A 17,347-nucleotide genomic window follows, 5' to 3' on the forward strand; every position below is an offset into this window, starting at 1 on the left:
AACTCCACAGGTCAGACCCAGAGGGGGTCTACTACCACTGTGTAGCATATAACCTATGGCATCTTGGGTAGTTTTCTTTTAATCCTGATTTAATCCTGATTTAACACTAGCAGAGCCAAGCATTTGAAACTTACCAGCTTAGCTGGGGGGTGGGTCAAATGCCCCCGCAGTCTTTAGAATGGGAGGCTGTTATTGACACACAATGGCCGCTAGATGGCGCTCGTGTGTGTGTTTGTGACACCAAATGCGGCTGTATCGGCTTGGGCTACAAATAGATACACCTGTCTAGAAATAAGATGGTCGTGTCTGGGACTACGTTTTCCCAAGCCCTATTATCAAATAGAAAGCATATCACTGATAACACTTGAAAAATAAGAACACATTGGCGCAGTATGATGTAGGACTATTCACCTATTGAGCAATTTATGGATAGATTTATGGATGAATTCTATGTTTACTCAGGCCCGGTCGGATTTCTGGCTAAGCCGCTGGGTCCGTGTACGTTTTAACCGTTTGTTTTCGGTCAAAATCCAAATAGGGAAAAAAGCGGAATTGGGTGGTGTTTTTGCATTATTCATTTTAAGCCAAAATCGAATAAACAGAAATACCGACTCGTTTCCCATTTTTCCAATGGTCATGACCATTGAAAATCGAGTGGAACAAAGTAGGAAAAACGGGCGGTTGGTATTTCCATTTCTCAATTCTCCCTTTCAGACGAAAGAATGATCTGTGACTGAACGCAAAGAACCGAAAGTAAGATGAACCCTTCGACATAAAAGTCTCATGCGTGCGCACTTCACTGTCAGGAGAACCAGGCACTTTGCGAAGGAATTGGTTGCCTGTAGCTTCAGATTAAAAGTTAGTTAGCTAGTTAGTGTGATATAAAAAGATAGGCTACTACTATTTTAATTGAGTGGCATTCATTCATGCTGTTAATTAATTGATACTGTAGGTTACCCCAGAACATCTACAAAGTCACCAGCAGAGGTCGCCTTTACAGACCGTGAAGGCATTGGTATGATATGGTTTATAATAATTATAATAATAACCATATTCCTCTCTCATTAAATGTGGTAATACAAGCTAGTAAAATAAATGATGATCAAAGGGCTCAGAGCATTATCTTTTTTTATTGCAAGTCACATTTATCTCCCATTGAACATTTGAATGTTTAAATCGAGTGTCTTGCAGACAAACGTGGGCCACATTGCAAATCTCTGTAGCATATTAGGCCTAGTGAAATAGCTGCCATGTGTCTTTCAGCTTGGTTCAGTTTCCTCCTCGCTGCCCTGTGCGTTGAGGCCCTCCAGACTGGCCCGCTGTGGGCCTGACCAGTTCACGGTGAGGGGCCTGTGCCTGGATTACCCGTCTCATTAGCTTCAGTGTTGATAACCTTCAACTGCGCCCTCCATCCCATGTCTGATGTCTTGGGGGTGGGTGTTCTCTGCCGAGTCAGTGGCCCTAGCTGAGGTACATACTACCCACGTAAACAGACACATACAGGGTTACCGTCACATGCAGACTAGGCTATTCGTACTGCATGCAACTACGCATTAAGAAGAATTCTTTATTTGTCGTGTGGCATTTGACACACACACAACTCGACACAGGTGCAGTGGGCACACACATGCATTAGGGTCGCTGATGAAATGCTTCTCTTGCTCTTCACCCATCCTATCGTCCTTCCCCCCAAGGGCAGCCGGGAGCAGACAGTAGGCAGCATGCACGGGCCACGCCCAGGGACCAAGTGCTCCTGTCCGTCTTCATCAGGGAGAACGACGCGGTGTTGTTTCTGTGGGCTCACTCCAGCTCACAGCCAGAATACTGCCCTCCCAGAGTACCTTTATGTAAATTGTAACAGCATGTGTGCACTACTAGTCCCGGTTTTGTATTTTACCATACATTTGACATTGTAACAAATGTTTTCCACTCCCTGTGCGCATAAAGGTTCCTCATACAAATGTAAACAAACGGAAAATGTATATTAAATTATGAAATGATAAGTCATGGATAATGCCTCATTATACTGCTATGGTCTGTGTCCTCTCTCGCTGCTGTGACAACCCTAGTTTCCCCAAGTGCAGCGTTGACTGACCGTGAGTTTACACTTTTTTTCCAACTTGAAAGCAAAACATGGCTGGTGATATGGATAACAAGTGCTAGAGACACTGAAAACATTTCATTGCATTGTTTTAAAGCAGATGCACACCAAGATTGCCATGGAGACAGTCCCTTATTCAAAACTAGTCTAAGCTGAGAATCGCACTCAAGAATAATCATTAAAAACATATCCACCAAGCAGAGCAGACAACTTTATTTTCAGTGATAACAGCAAACCTTAAAACTTTTAAGTGGGCAAGGGGATACAAAAACACCTGAACCTACACACTCTACCCCTCACCCCCTATATCCTTAAATCCTCTACACCTCACCCCTATATCCTTAAACCCTCTACACCTCACCCCCTATATCCTTAAACCATCTCCACCTCACCCCCTATATCCTTAAACCCTCTACACCTCACCCCCTATACTCCTACCCCTCACCCCCTATATCCTTAAACCATCTCCACCTCACCCCCTATATCCTTAAACCCTCTACCCCTCACCCTGTATACTCCTACACCTCACCCCCTATATCCTTAAACCCTCTACCCCTCACCCCCTATACTCCTACACCTCACCCCCTATATCCTTAAACCCTCTACCCCTCACCCTGTATACTCCTACAACCTCTACCCCTCACCTCCTATATCCTTAAACCCTCTACCCCTCACTCCCTACATCCTTAAACCCTCTACCCCTCACCCCCTATAACCTTAAACCCTCTACCCCTCACCCCCTATATCCTTAAACCCTCTACCCCTCACCCCCTATAACCTTAAACCCTCTACACCTCACCCCCTATAACCTTAAACCCTCTACACCTCACCCCCTATATCCTTAAACCCTCTACCCCTATAACCTTAAACCCTCTACACGTCACCCCCTATAACCTTAAACCCTCTACAACTCACCCCCTATATCCTTAAACCCTCTACCCCTCACCCCCTATAACCTTAAACCCCCTACACATCACCCCCTATAACTTTAAATCCTCTACCCCTCACCCCCTATAACCTTAAACACTCTACACATCACCCCCTATAACCTTAAACCCTCTACACCTCACCTAAAATATAAAAAAAAAGTGAGTGTGTGTGCTAGGGATGTGCATGGAAAAAATAATTGTGGCATCTACAACTCTGTGCCCCCATAAAGCCTTCCAGCTTACCCCAAAAATGTACAAATAAAATAATACATCAAATAAAAAAACAAGGCTGTCAACGCTGAGAATGTCTTCTTGTGATGTCAATCAGGCCACTAAGCTCATATTTAAAATGTTCTGGCTGATTATTTACAGCATTGTTCAACAGTATGCTCACATCTGGGCACCGCAGAGCAAATTCTCTCTCTGCAGCTTCCTGGTCCTGGGCACTCTGAAAAGGGTTGGTGCCAAAGTGTGAAGCACGTGTCAGCGATCCCCCCTCTTGCTCATACCAGTCTGCAGCCACTGATGCATCTGGCAAAAGGTCTGAGGACACTCGATTTGGGCATCCCTCTCTGGCCAAGGAACTGGGGATCCCCCTCCCTAAAATAAGTTGAACAAAAAAGGATACATTAAACATGTTTCAGAAACACTCAACAAAACCACCAATATGTAAAAAAAGGGGAAAAATAGATTTTTTAAAAGGGGGTGCACTCAACACATCATGACTTGACAAATTTGATGACTTTAGACTTTTACTCAAAGTGTATGCAATCAGACTCGACTTTATTACACCTTTGCTTGAGAGACAAACCCCAACACAAACCTGGAATCCTGTGTGCATTCCATGCTTCAACCACACGGTCAACCCCAAGCTGTGCCAACTGGCAAGTCAAGGATGACACGCAGAATTTGGTCAGGCTGTCCTCCATATCCAGTGCCTCCTGATCGACCAGATGGACCAACGCTGTTTTCAGTGGGTAGTTAACCCTGTTGTTCATCTCCGGCCAAATTCGTTCAATTCTGTGATTCTGTCAATGTAAAATAAAGATGTTTTTCAGATTCTTTACATTGCATTAGTCATTTAGCAGACGCTTTCATCCAAAGTGTCTTCTAATAATTGCATTTAACGTAGGTAGTCAGTGTACTACTAGGACTGTATGTTGTGAGTCAGCCTGGTTCGCACTCCCCTGACCTCCACCTCAGCACGCAAACCGAGACCGCGGCACTGGCAGCGGCGCACCGGTGAACAATCTGCTATCAGCACACCTGGCGCTGATGAGCCGGCGCCTTACTTAACCCAGCCAGACCTGCAGCTCGGTGCCAGAATGTAGCTTTGCCCTCGGTACGCACATATCCAGCCTTGGTTTGTTTCAGTACTCTAGCTGTGTTTTTTCCCAGTCGTTTTTTCCCTGTCTTATTCTCGTCTCCCCTGAAGGTCCTCATCGTTCGTTTCCTACGCTCCCACCGTTCCTCCCTGTGTCCCTCAAGCTTCCTGGCTACCTCCTGTGTCTCCTCGCCTCCTCTCGTCTGTTCCGATTTCCTTCCCGGTCTCGACCCTCACCTCCCAGTGGACTATTCTCTCTCGGACCTGGACTGTTGCAGATACACGCACTCTCAACACTCCCACCTAACATTTCCTGCACTCACAATAGTGACATGGCCTACATTCCGCACACACATAGCTTAGATACACATCCCACAACCATTCCACTAAACACACCACGCACTTCCGCATTTCCCCTACCCTGATCTCAAACGCGCCCACGGGCTTCTTGCATACGCTGTCTCAGTCACCTCCTTGGGCCCATTGCCAACCAGCCTAACATTGTAGGGCTTACACACATTTTAGAATGATCTCATTCTCAAAGCATGAATTACATGTTGATTAACTTAGCTTCACTATATATATATATATATATATAAATATATATATATATCTCAAGTTGGAGAATCACCCTTGTTGATGGTGTTTGCAGATATGGTGGTCTCTCCGTGTTGTGGCGGTGGTTGGCCAACTTCTCCTGCATAAAAAGTGTTAGATAGAACTCTTTCCCATGATCGACTCTGACCTGGTCCCACATGCCATGCTCCAGTACCGCACTTCTGCAAGAAAACAGAATAACATTGACAAGCTGGAGACAGCAGTATGGAGGGTGAGGGTATCCGTAGACCTGTTCCTCTATAGACAAATTATAGTGGGGTCTTTGATATCCACAAGGTGGTAGTTATTGAGATGAGTATTTTGGGTATTTTGGGTAGGGACAAAGGTGAACGATTACTTGTTCATTACCTGTAAACATCACTGTATATGGTGAGGTTGTTTTTCACAGGCATGGTAGATCGTCCAACAATTTTGCTGGAGAAGCCATCGATCGCCAGCACATGAGTTACACCAAACATCGCCAGTTTTTCATTTTGGTCCATATGTATTTTGTGACCCACATAGGCAGCAGTATATGGAACTGGATTCAGGTTCCTGGCTCCCTTAAAGACACAAAAAGAACATCAAGACCTTATTACATAGTAAACCATACTCAAAGTTGAGAAAACAGCACAGGTAGATATAAAGCACACCCACCTCACTTTAATGAAGTGGGGGTGCTGCTTAGGTGCCTAGGCATAACCACCTGTAGCAACTACATAGAAGAAACTCTCCAGCAAGTGCAACCACCTGTTACAGCCGAGCAACCACATAACACTAGTCAGCATGATACCCTACTGATTGAAACCATTACTGCTAAACAAAACACTACTACGATTATTACTAGTACTATTAGGCCTCCCTAAAACGGCTACGATTGATGGTGATGGTACTCACCACTACTGCTGCTGCTACCATTTATTCTACTGCTGCAACAACTGAAACAGCCACTACTTCTAATGTTAAAATCAAAGCAGGGTAAACAGGTGTAATTGATCAAATTAATTATGTACCATTCTATTTAGTGTGTCACAGCCATTCCATTGAGCCAGCATGCACAATATCCTGCGTCCTAATACCCTGCATATCACGCTATGAATCGAGATATGTCAACCTCCTGTCCGGCTAATCGGGTGATTTATGTTGATTTTCCCCGATTAAATCGGCTGATTCATGATGTATCAGGCATTTTTTTGTTCCTCTGCTCCAAGGACCTCTCAAACTGTGGAAAAAGAATAATTAGGCTACATTTGATAAAACCTACCTGACACCGTGCCTCATGATAAGGCTGATGAATGTTGCGCAACACGTGTCCCACACGACCCTCTGATGCACAGGTTCCCGCGGCTGCAAGATACCCAGTCATCATCTTCCTCCCATACGTAGGACCAGTCTTAAGGTAAAGATAAAATGGTAATTATTAGTCATTTAAATTCTGAAATAAAACAGACAGACATCCAAGTTTCCAATATCATACTGTGCGGTCCAAATGTCCAGCAGGTGCGACGTTGCCAGACTTTCGGTGCGACGCGATGTTGGCTGCTCTAAAATATTTGTGCCAGAAGGTGTAAGTAGTGTACAAAGCATTATACGAGTTCTCGAGTAATGAATCTATTTGCTATACAATGTGCCTAGAAGCCTCAGTGTTTCAGAAAGCCTCATTTCGCCATCACTAGGCCTACTAGGTTCCCCAAACACTATAACACTCGTGTTATTTGGTTAAACTGATCACAAAATGGTAATGTAGCCTACATGGTTACTTGAAACTTAAACTTAATAAAGTGACATATTAACAGTCGTAGAGGCAATGGTTTGATTGGCTGCCTGGATCAGTGAGCAGTGCAACGCGCGTCTTGAGTTGAGAATTTCAACTTTTAACGCGCATCTAAAAACCGCTAGAAAAACGCGCCTGGCGAAAGAAGAGAGGAGTGTGCGCTAGGCGCGCCGCACCAGAGGAAAACCATGGTTATGCTGGCGGTGCGTTTCTAGCGACGCGTCTCGGTGTGGCGCCCCTCAGGCTAATGTAGGCCTACTTTCCCATGAAGATAGGCCTATTATTTTCAAACATTAGGACGCAGAACAATGCCGCGGTCCAGTAGAATGTGGTGAAAAGGGGGTCTAAAACAGGTCTAAAAAATATACAACAACACGAGAGGGAGTGCTGGTTATTAGCACAGCTTGGCTACTTGGAATAATTGCATCAAATAAAAAGTTATCTGTCGCCATCCAACCAGGGGCACTAAAAAAACGTTGTCTCATTTGTAAACTGGCCCCTACAGCTCAGTTCCTTTATACAAAGGGTGGCTAATCTAGGGGTTTACTGGGGCTTACTGGGGCAACAAAACGTTTCAGCCTAGCCTACCTCTTGGACTGCATCGAAGACTGCGGCTTCAAGTTGGTGGTCCGTCACTCGCAATCTTTCAATCCCATGATCTTTACAAAAACGGCGAATGTTCGTAATAGATGCTCCTCTTTGTAGCCCACATTCCAATACCAAGTAGTTTTTTATGTTTTCATCACTACAGCCACTTTTTATCATATTATCTATGACCGCCAAGTAGGGCAACAGGCTGGAGTCCATTTTGCTAATTTAACTCAGTGCGTTTCCAGTTGGCGCCATGGGTTTGCGCAATAAAAATCCAGCGCTCACCGCAGTAGGCTACCTACGAAAGCCGAAATGGCTCAATTGTGTAGCTGGCAAAACTAAAAAGGGAACTTTTTTGGGGGGAAAGAGGATAGCCTACCTGAACCAAAAAACAAACGCATACATCATAACAAGCATAGCCTATAACTAATCAACAAACATCACTAATCAGAAACAACGTAGCCTATTGAGGGCAGTTAAAAAAACGTCCCCCATCCCACTCAACAAAAATACCATGCCCCAAAAGTTTCATCCCGGCATTTGGGGCAGGTTTCCGAGGTCTGGAGCGCCTCTCTGATGCACTGGCCCAGGGCTGGACTGGGTGAATATTTCCTACCGGGAAATGTAGCCCCAGTCAGGCCACTAGCCGAGCCGACGCGGTGAGATGGAACACCTTCAGTTTCGATTTGTTGAGGGGGGGGACAGGGGGGACAGGCCATTCACTGCGGGCCAGGCCAGTTGGCTCTCTAACGGCCCACGCAAATGACACCTGAAACTAACAGAGGGAGGGGTGGGGCCTGCATATGATTGGGCCAGCCCAGTGTCAGTATAGAAAATGGACCAATGGGCCGCTGTCCCTGCTCTATGGGCCGTTCGTTAGCTCTTTTTTTTTTTTAGATCGGCCCACAAGTAGGTCCGGCCCACCGGGCATTTGCCCGGTACGCCACATGGCCAGTCCAGCCCTGCACTGGCCGCATCCCACCAGGCTCCTACAGCAGGCTGCGACAACAATGCCATTCATACGTCCTGCAAGGAAATGTATAAATGATCAGAACAACCGCTTTCGGTCATAATAAACCAGCCCGGAACGGGCTCTGTCTGAATCCAGAGAACACACATCAACGACTGTTTAGAAAAATAAGCCTCTTTATTTGTTACGGGCCATCAGCAGGTCAGGACAGGAATAGTAGGTCATATGGCTAGCTTGTAGACAGGGCAGTTTTCCCGAGCACCGTGAGCTTAAACCAGTGTACAAAAAAAAAAGCACGCTCCTTAGAGCCACGGCACACACAATGGGCCAACGCAGGGCGCACGCTCCTTAGAGCCACGGCACACACAATGGGCCAACGCAGGGCGCACGCTCATTAGAGCCAGGCACACACAATGGGCCAACGCAGGGCCTGACACACACCACCTCAATTTCACCGCAATCGTTAGCCAACACAGGACCAGGTAATCCCACTACACTAATAAATAGGCTACGCTATACGGTGACCTGGGTCATGCTACACAATCCCCCAGCATAGCCTATCTATCCCCTTTGGTCCTGCCCCACAACTGATAATTAAAATACATAAATTAATAAATGCATAGGCCTATACAATAATAACATTTAAATGTGAGAAGTTAAAAGGCACTTAACTTTCCAAATGTTCGAGACCCCCCCCTGGGGTCTGAGCGGTTGACTGCGCCGTCCGATCGGCTCAATGTAGCAGGTGAGTGTTTGGCCTGTTATATATTTGTCCTGTATAGAGCTTACTGTTTGCTTGTGGTGTTAAAAGCAGTCAATAAACAGCAATCTCACATAAATCCCCCTCCCTTTGTCCAGGTGGGATAGGGGGGCAGTGTGGAGGATGTGGGCCATGGCGTTTTCTGGCAAACTAGAGGGTCTAGTGTGCTGGGCAATTGGGCGAAGATGTAGGTCTTGACCAACATCTCAAAACACTTCATCACCACAGAGGTGAGCGCTACTGGGCAATATTAGGTACGGGCATAATAATGGACTCCATGAAGCACGTGGGGATAACAGACTGGGCTAGAGACATGTTGAATATCACTGTAGACACTGGTGCCAGTTGGCCAGCTCATGACTTGACCAAAAGGGATTTAAGATTCAAGATTACTTGATTTGTCACATGCTAAAGTAACATTGTAGCCTACAGTTGCAGTGAAATGTTGCTACGTTGCTAAGTTTACACATTTATAGTCTAATTTAGGCTACATACATACATACATACACACACACACACGCACACATAAATACGTACGTACCTGCATACATACATACAACCATACCTACATGCATGCACCCATCTCTAACACTCGGGAACACAGGAAAAAAAAAACAGGCACTGTTATAGAGTCTGATGGCCGCTGGCACGAAGAAGCGCCTGAAACATTCTGTCTCAGTCTAAATTTCAGTCTAAGTCTAAGTCTAGTGTACTACAAATGCTACGGACGATAGATAGATAGATAGATAGATAGATAGATAGATAGATAGATAGATAGATAGATAGATAGATAGATAGATAGATAGATAGATAGATAGATAGATAGATAGATAGATAGATAGATAGATAGATAGACCCCCATCCTATCTAAAACCAGAGGATTGTGAGTTTGCAGACAGCCTCTACTGGTTTGATATGCTCAACTTCACACAGGTAAGACTAACCACCAACCTCCTTTCAGATGCACTCATACAGTAGGGCCTATAGCCTAACAGTTGTATCACTATCAGGTTTATCAATTTGAATGTTTTGTGTTTAATGTGTAATGTCTTTGTATTCTGTATTTGTATTTTATTTAGTTTGAATGTATGATGTTATTGTAGCCTATTTATTTTTAGAAAATCTACGCAGAGTATTCTTAAATTTGAATTTACAAAAGGGCCAATAATGTCACCCTTTTGCGCGCTCATTAGCCTTAAAGCCTATATACGCCATTGCCCGTCATACCTTTCTCACATGTTCGCTATTGCAAGTGCTGTCTTAACCTAAAGTGAAGTGAATCTATCTATCTATCTAACCTTGTGCCATAATGAGAGTAGGACTGAAGCGCGGCGAGAGGATTCTTAAGGTCAGGGAGGAAGACCTTACTGTCGCAAACTTGGCAAGAATATTTAAGGTTGGTGATTATAGAAAATGTAGGCTAATAGACAATTAGCAACAACCCGTTTAGGCCCAGTAGACTAGTGGTAGGCCTATAGTAGCTTCCCACCGAGCTCTCACGCCCTTTGACTGCAGGCCTACAGTGCATGGTTATAGTGTCTCGTTCGTCTAGAATATTTAGTTGGTGCAAATGTAAGGAATAGGCATATTAGGTAAGTTATATATAGGCCTAGATGTTTAACAATGACTGTTTATATGCGTCTTACAGAAACACAAATATTTGCTAGCCGAATTGTAGGCCTATCTCCACGCACATCAAACCACAAACCGCCATGATGGAGTAGGCTAGTTCAGACACGTGGAGAAAGGACGGTGCTGCAGATGCGACCACCGACTTAAATGCGGATAATTTGTGGATTTGTATCATCACTCTCTGTAGACATGGTTATTAGCCTAAATTGCCTATTACGTTTCTGTCAGTTAAACCTGTTCATGCTTGTCCAATCCTTTAAGTAAAATGTAAAGACAAAGCCTAATCTTTATTCATAATTAGCCTATAGCCTATATTTTACTCAACTTAGTAGGCCTAGCCTATATTTTTTTCGTTTGATGAAAAAAGAGGTTGATTGTCCATGATGGGTGATGCTGCACATTTTTAAAGGTCTGGTGAAATGGGTGTAATTCTTACCTGGTTCCAAGTCTTTGAATTATATTAGGCTACATACAGTAATTTAGCTGACGCTTTTATCCAAAGCGACTTACAATAATTGCATGTTAACATAGGAAGAGTCAGTGCCACTAGTTGCCATAACTCACAAGTGCATCTCCTTTCCAAAACAAGTTACTAAGAGCATAATCTAGCAATTGGGTTTATTCTAATTTATTTGAAGATCTCAACAGAGTGTAACAAGTTGAGAAGATCTCTTCAGACATCAGACAAGTATGCAGTAATTCCTCATATTATATTTATGACGTGACAAGAGTAAGGAGAGGGAGAAATGGCTCTAGTTTACAGATTGCCTCATTAATAATGTTATCAGGGTCCCTATTACCTGTAGCCTTGGGTTTAAATCCGAAATATTGCCAAATAGGTGCTTTTGCTTTTGGAAATCCTCCGCCACCGTCTAGTGTAACCAATTTGAGCAGCGCTTGCAACTCGAGACTCACTTTTACTTTCACTCGCGAACGTTCTTTGCAAACTATTTTAATATTTTTTTTTCCGTTAAGGTTTGTTTTCGCAAACTTGTAGAGTGCGGTGCTACAGGTGAAAAGGTGCATGGGGATTCACACAACATGAGCCGGCAGGAATCACTTGTGGAGTCATTCCAGCAGACAACGTGAAAGCACACACACGGCACGTGGATCAGAAATTTTCCGCAGGTGCATCGGAAATTTCCGATTCGTGGATTACGTTAGTATCGGCACCCGATACTGGATCGGATCGGTCCCATCCCTAATAATGTCGTCATCCTTGTATTTTCAGTTTAGGCCAGAAACAATCCACCTTCAGACGGTGGACCATGATGTCATCATGCCCAGCGAGGACGGCGGGTATATTGACGTCCACGGGACCATAGGACCCAATTATGAGGTGTTTGGCGAGGAGGCAGATGCTGCCACTGCCTCACAGAAAACACCTCAACCTCATCCCCACCAGGGGACAGGGAGGGGCTTCTCCTTTGCAAGCCAGCCCTCTGCTTCTGCTAGCAGTGCTGCAAGCCGCCCACCAGCTCCAGGCCCAGTGGAGAAGACGTACACCAAGTATGGAACCAAAGAACATTGGAAAAAATGGTTCACCCAAATACCAGATGAAATAGACCTTTATGGTCCATTGCAGTGCACGCCTTGTACAAAAGCTTTTGAGTATTCATGATTTAAGAACTTAAATTATACTTGTTTGTGATATGAATCCAAATGCACTGGCATTTAGTTTGTTGTCTAAATTAAGTTGATGTCATTTTCAATATAAAAACTAAAAGAACTCTGGAACTCTCTCCCTCCCCCTCCCCTGTCTCTCTCTGTTTCAAGGAACATCGCTCTAGGAACGGTAGAGGGAGGACAGCTGATTACTGATGACACAATGGTCATCAGCTTCACAGAGAGGGAGGCGACCGTTGCAAGTATAGTGGCAAAAGTAAAGGCTGACCTCCATAGCGAAGACAACTTCTTCATCCTCGATGTGCAGGGGAACCGTGTACTCATGGGGGCTGTGACATCAGGTACGATAGTCTAAAGAGTATTTAGAAAATCAGTTCCAAAATTATTTGGTCAATTACAGTGGCTAGGCTGAATGCTTGGTAGCTCAGAAGCTTTGTTTGTTTCAGCCGGTCGTGCCTGCCACTTGTTTACAAATCAGAGGAAAAGGGGTTGGGAGTAAGGTTTGAATGGAGATTGAGAATCTCCATTTAAAATTCAATTTGGTCAGTACTGTACTATACTTAATCTGTGTCTACGAAATCGGGCCGAAGGTTCTAAGAGATCGATCAATTCTCAAACCATTATCCTTCTTATTGAGGTTTCTATTAGGTATAGATGCTTGTAGAGGTAAGTAACTTTGTAAAAAGAACACTTCACTGTCCATATATATATTTGTTGTTGTTGTTTCTCTAGGGGTGCTCTACTGGAAGCAAAGTGCCCGCAAATTTATTGCCATTAGGGAAGAGGACTATCTGGAGCTGCAGAGGAGGAAGAGGAAGAGGTCTAGGGGGTAATGTATTGGTAGAGTGTTACATTGATCATAAGGTCAAGCAGAATTGGAAATATACAGTAGATCAAATTATTGTTTTCTTGTGCGTTTTGCTTGTTCGCCTAGTCGAATCCAAGATGACACTGAGGTCTTGGACAGGGTGGAGGAGCTGGTGCTGGCAGCGCAGGAGCTGCCAGCAATTTCCCAAACAATGCGGGAGATGGCTGCGGTTGCTGAGGGGAACCGAAGAAGGACTGTGACCTTGACCGAGGCCCAAGCCAGGGCGGTCAAGGCCACATTCCAGTGTCTCATTTGCAGAGGTTTGTAACCTACATGTTAATCTACTCACCCCTGGAAAAAATCGCAAGCCGCCACTGTTTGTAAGGCTGGTTTATCCAAACACAGAACAATTATGAGCAAATACCATGTGAAGTAAGCTCTATAGATTTAGGGACAAAGAAGCTATTGCTATTATTGGGTGAGCCTAATGTGTGATTTCCTTCTGCAAGTTCAGTGGGTTTGAGTGAAACTTTTTATAAACCATGTATTGAGCTTATTGAGCTCTGTTCTGGGATGTAGTGGGGCAAAAAAGTATTTAGTCAGCCACCAATTGTGCAAGTTCTCCCACTTAAAAAGATGAGAGAGGCCTGTAATTTTCATCATAGGTATACCTCAACTATGAGAGACAAAATTAGAAAAATAAATCCAGAAAATCACATTGTCGGATTTTTAAAGAATTTATTTGCAAATTATGGTGGACAATAAGTATTTGGTCACCTACAAACAAGCAAGATTTCTGGCTCTCACAGACCTGTAACTTCTTCTTTAAGAGGCTCCTCTGTCCTCCACTCGTTACCTGTATTAATGGCACCTGTTTGAACTCGTTATCAGTATAAAAGACACCTGTCAACAGCCTCAAACAGTCACACTCCAAACTCCACTATGGCCAAGACCAAAGAGCTGTCAAAGGACACCAGAAACAAAATTGTAGACCTGCACCAGGCTGGGAAGACTGAATCTGCAATAGGTAAGCAGCTTGGTGTGAAGAAATCAACTGTGGGAGCAATTATTAGAAAACGGAAGACATACAAGACCACTGATAATCTCCCTCGATCTGGGGCTCCACGCAAGATCTCACCCCGTGGGGTCAAAATGATCGCAAGAACGGTGAGCAAAAATCCCAGAACCACACGGGGGGACCTAGTGAATGACCTGCAGAGAGCTGGGACCAAAGTAACAAAGGCTACCATCAGTAACACACTACGCCGCCAGGGACTCAAATCCTGCAGTGCCAGACGTGTCCCCCTGCTTAAGCCAGTACATGTCCAGGCCCGTATGAGGTTTGCTAGAGAGCATTTGGATGATCCAGAAGAGGATTGGGAGAATGTCATATGGTCAGATGAAACCAAAATAGAACTTTTTGGTAAAAACTCAACTCGTCGTGTTTGGAGGAGAAAGAATGCTGAGTTGCATCCAAAGAACACCATACCTACTGTGAAGCATGGGGGTGGAAACATCATGCTTTGGGGCTGTTTTTCTGCAAAGGGACCAGGACGACTGATCCGTGTAAAGGAAAGAATGAATGGGGCCATGTATCGTGAGATTTTGAGTGAAAACCTCCTTCCATCAGCAAGGGCATTGAAGATGAAACGCGGCTGGGTCTTTCAGCATGACAATGATCCCAAACACACCGCCCGGGCAACGAAGGAGTGGCTTCGTAAGAAGCATTTCAAGGTCCTGGAGTGGCCTAGCCAGTCTCCAGATCTCAACCCCATAGAAAATCTTTGGAGGGAGTTGAAAGTCTGTGTTGCCCAGCGACAGCCCCAAAACATCACTGCTCTAGAGGAGATCTGCATGGAGGAATGGGCCAACATACCAGCAACAGTGTTTGAAAACCTTGTGAAGACTTACAGAAAACGTTTGACCCCTGTCATTGCCAACAAAGGGTATATAACAAAGTATTGAGATTAACTTTTGTTATTGACCAAATACTTATTGTCCACCATAATTTGCCAATAAATTCTTTAAAAATCAGACAATGTGATTTTCTGGATTTTTTTTTCTTCTCATTTTGTCTCTCATAGTTGAGGTATACCTATGATGAAAATAACAAGGCCTCTCTCATCTTTTTAAGTGGGTGAACTTGCACAATTGGTGGCTGACTAAATACTTTTTTGCCCCACTGTATAGCAGGTACAGCAAAAGCACAGAGATGCAAACTGCAGCTTGAAATTGACATGAAAATTATGACCGAAAGCAGTTTTTCTGATCATTTATATATTTCCTTGCAGAACGTATGGATGGCATTGTTGTCGCACCCTGCTGTAGGAGCCTGGTGGGATGCGACCAGTGCATCAGAGAGGCGCTCCAGACCTCGGAAAACTGCCCCAAATGCCGGGACCGAACTTTTGGTGCTAATTATTTTGTGTTGAGCGGGATGGAGGAGGTCATGATGGGCCTCCACAACATTATTTCTGATTAGTTCTCTCTAGGGATTTTGTTTGTTTGTTTGTAGGGGGTGAGGGGTATAGGGGTGAGGTGTGAGGGGTGTGGTGTAGATGGTGTAGGGATATAGGGGGTGAGGTATAAGAGGGGTATATAGAGGGTGAGGGGTATAGGGTGTAGGAGTATAGGGGGTGAGGCGTAGGTATAGGGGTGAGGTGTAGGGGGTTTAAGGATATAGGGGGTGAGGGGTAGAGGGTTTAAGGATATAGGGGGTGTGGAGTATAGGGTGTGAGGGGTAGGTATAGGGGTGAGGGGTAGAGGTATAGGGGTGAGGTGTAGGAGTATAGGGGGTGAGGGGTGTAGGAGTATAGGGGTGAGGTGTAGGAGTATAGGGGGTGAGGTGTAGGAGTATAGGGGTGAGGTGTAGGAGTATAGGGGTGAGGTGTAGGAGTATAGGGGGTGAGGTGTAGGAGTATAGGGGGTGAGGGGTAGAGGTATAGGGGTGAGGTGTAGGGGTATAGGGGGTGAGGTGTAGGTATAGGGGTGAGGTGTAGGAGTATAGGGGGTGAGGTGTAGGTATAGGGGTGAGGTGTAGAGGGTTTAAGGTTATAGGGGGTGAGGTGTAGGAGTATAGAGGGTGAGGTGTAGGAGTATAGAGGGTGAGGTGTAGAGGGTTTAAGGTTATAGGGGGTGAGGGGTAGAGGGTTTAAGGATATAGGGGGTGAGGTGGAGATGGTTTAAGGATATAGGGGGTGAGGTGTAGAGGGTTTAAGGATATAGGGGTGAGGTGTAGAGGATTTAAGGATATAGGGGGTGAGGGGTAGAGTGTGTAGGTTCAGGTGTTTTTGTATCCCCTTGCCCACTTAAAAGTTAAGGTTTGCTGTTATTACTGTGAAAATAAAGTTGTCTGCTCTGCTTGGTGGATATGTTTTTAATGATTATTCTTGAGTGCGATTCTCAGCTTAGACTAGTTGTAAGTAGACTAAGTGACTGTCTCCATGGCAATCTTGGTGTGCACCATCTGCTTTAAAACACTGCAATGAAATGTTTTCAGTGTCTCTAGCACTTGTTATCCATATCACCAGCCATGTTTTGCTTTCAAGTTGTCACAGCAGCGAGAGAGGACACAGACCATAGCAGTATAATGAGGCATTATCAATGACTTATCATTTCATAATTTAATATACATTTTCCGTTTGTTTATATTTGTATGAGGAACCTTTATGCGCACAGGGAGTGGAAAACATTTGTTACAATGTCAAATGTATGGTAAAATACAAAACCGGGATTAGTAGTGCACACATGCTGTTACAATTTACATAAAGGTACTCTGGGAGGGCAGTATTCTGGCTGTGAGCTGGAGTGAGCCCACAGAAACAACACCGCGTCGTTCTCCCTGATGAAGACGGACAGGAGCACTTGGTCCCTGGGCGTGGCCCGTGCATGCTGCCTACTGTCTGCTCCCGGCTGCCCTTAGGGGGAAGGACGATAGGATGGGTGAAGAGCAAGAGAAGCATTTCATCAGCGACCCTAATGCATGTGTGTGCCCACTGCACCTGTGTCGAGTTGTGTGTGTGTCAAATGCCACACGACAAATAAAGAATTCTTCTTAATGCGTAGTTGCATGCAGTACGAATAGCCTAGTCTGCATGTGACGGTAACCCTGTATGTGTCTGTTTACGTGGGTAGTATGTACCTCAGCTAGGGCCACTGACTCGGCAGAGAACACCCACCCCCAAGACATCAGACATGGGATAGAGGGCGCAGTTGAAGGTTATCAACACTGAAGC

General features: G+C 44.8%; 1 protein-coding gene across 1 annotated transcript; it reads right to left on the reverse strand.

The window, feature by feature from the left end:
* Positions 1-1,259: 1,259 nt before the first annotated feature.
* LOC311315770 (uncharacterized protein) lies at positions 1,260-7,532 on the reverse strand (the record flags this gene model as incomplete). The annotated part of the gene is made up of 6 exons (XM_084446470.1): positions 1,260-1,327; positions 3,854-4,058; positions 4,986-5,133; positions 5,321-5,514; positions 6,216-6,344; positions 7,314-7,532. The coding sequence occupies 6 exons, from the start codon at positions 7,530-7,532 to the stop codon at positions 1,260-1,262; spliced, it is 963 nt and encodes a 320-aa protein (XP_084302596.1).
* Positions 7,533-17,347: the final 9,815 nt, after the last annotated feature.

Source organism: Borostomias antarcticus (genome assembly GCF_949987555.1).
Source record: "Borostomias antarcticus genome assembly, chromosome: 12".
In the NCBI taxonomy this organism is placed as follows: Eukaryota; Metazoa; Chordata; class Actinopteri; order Stomiiformes; family Stomiidae; genus Borostomias; species Borostomias antarcticus.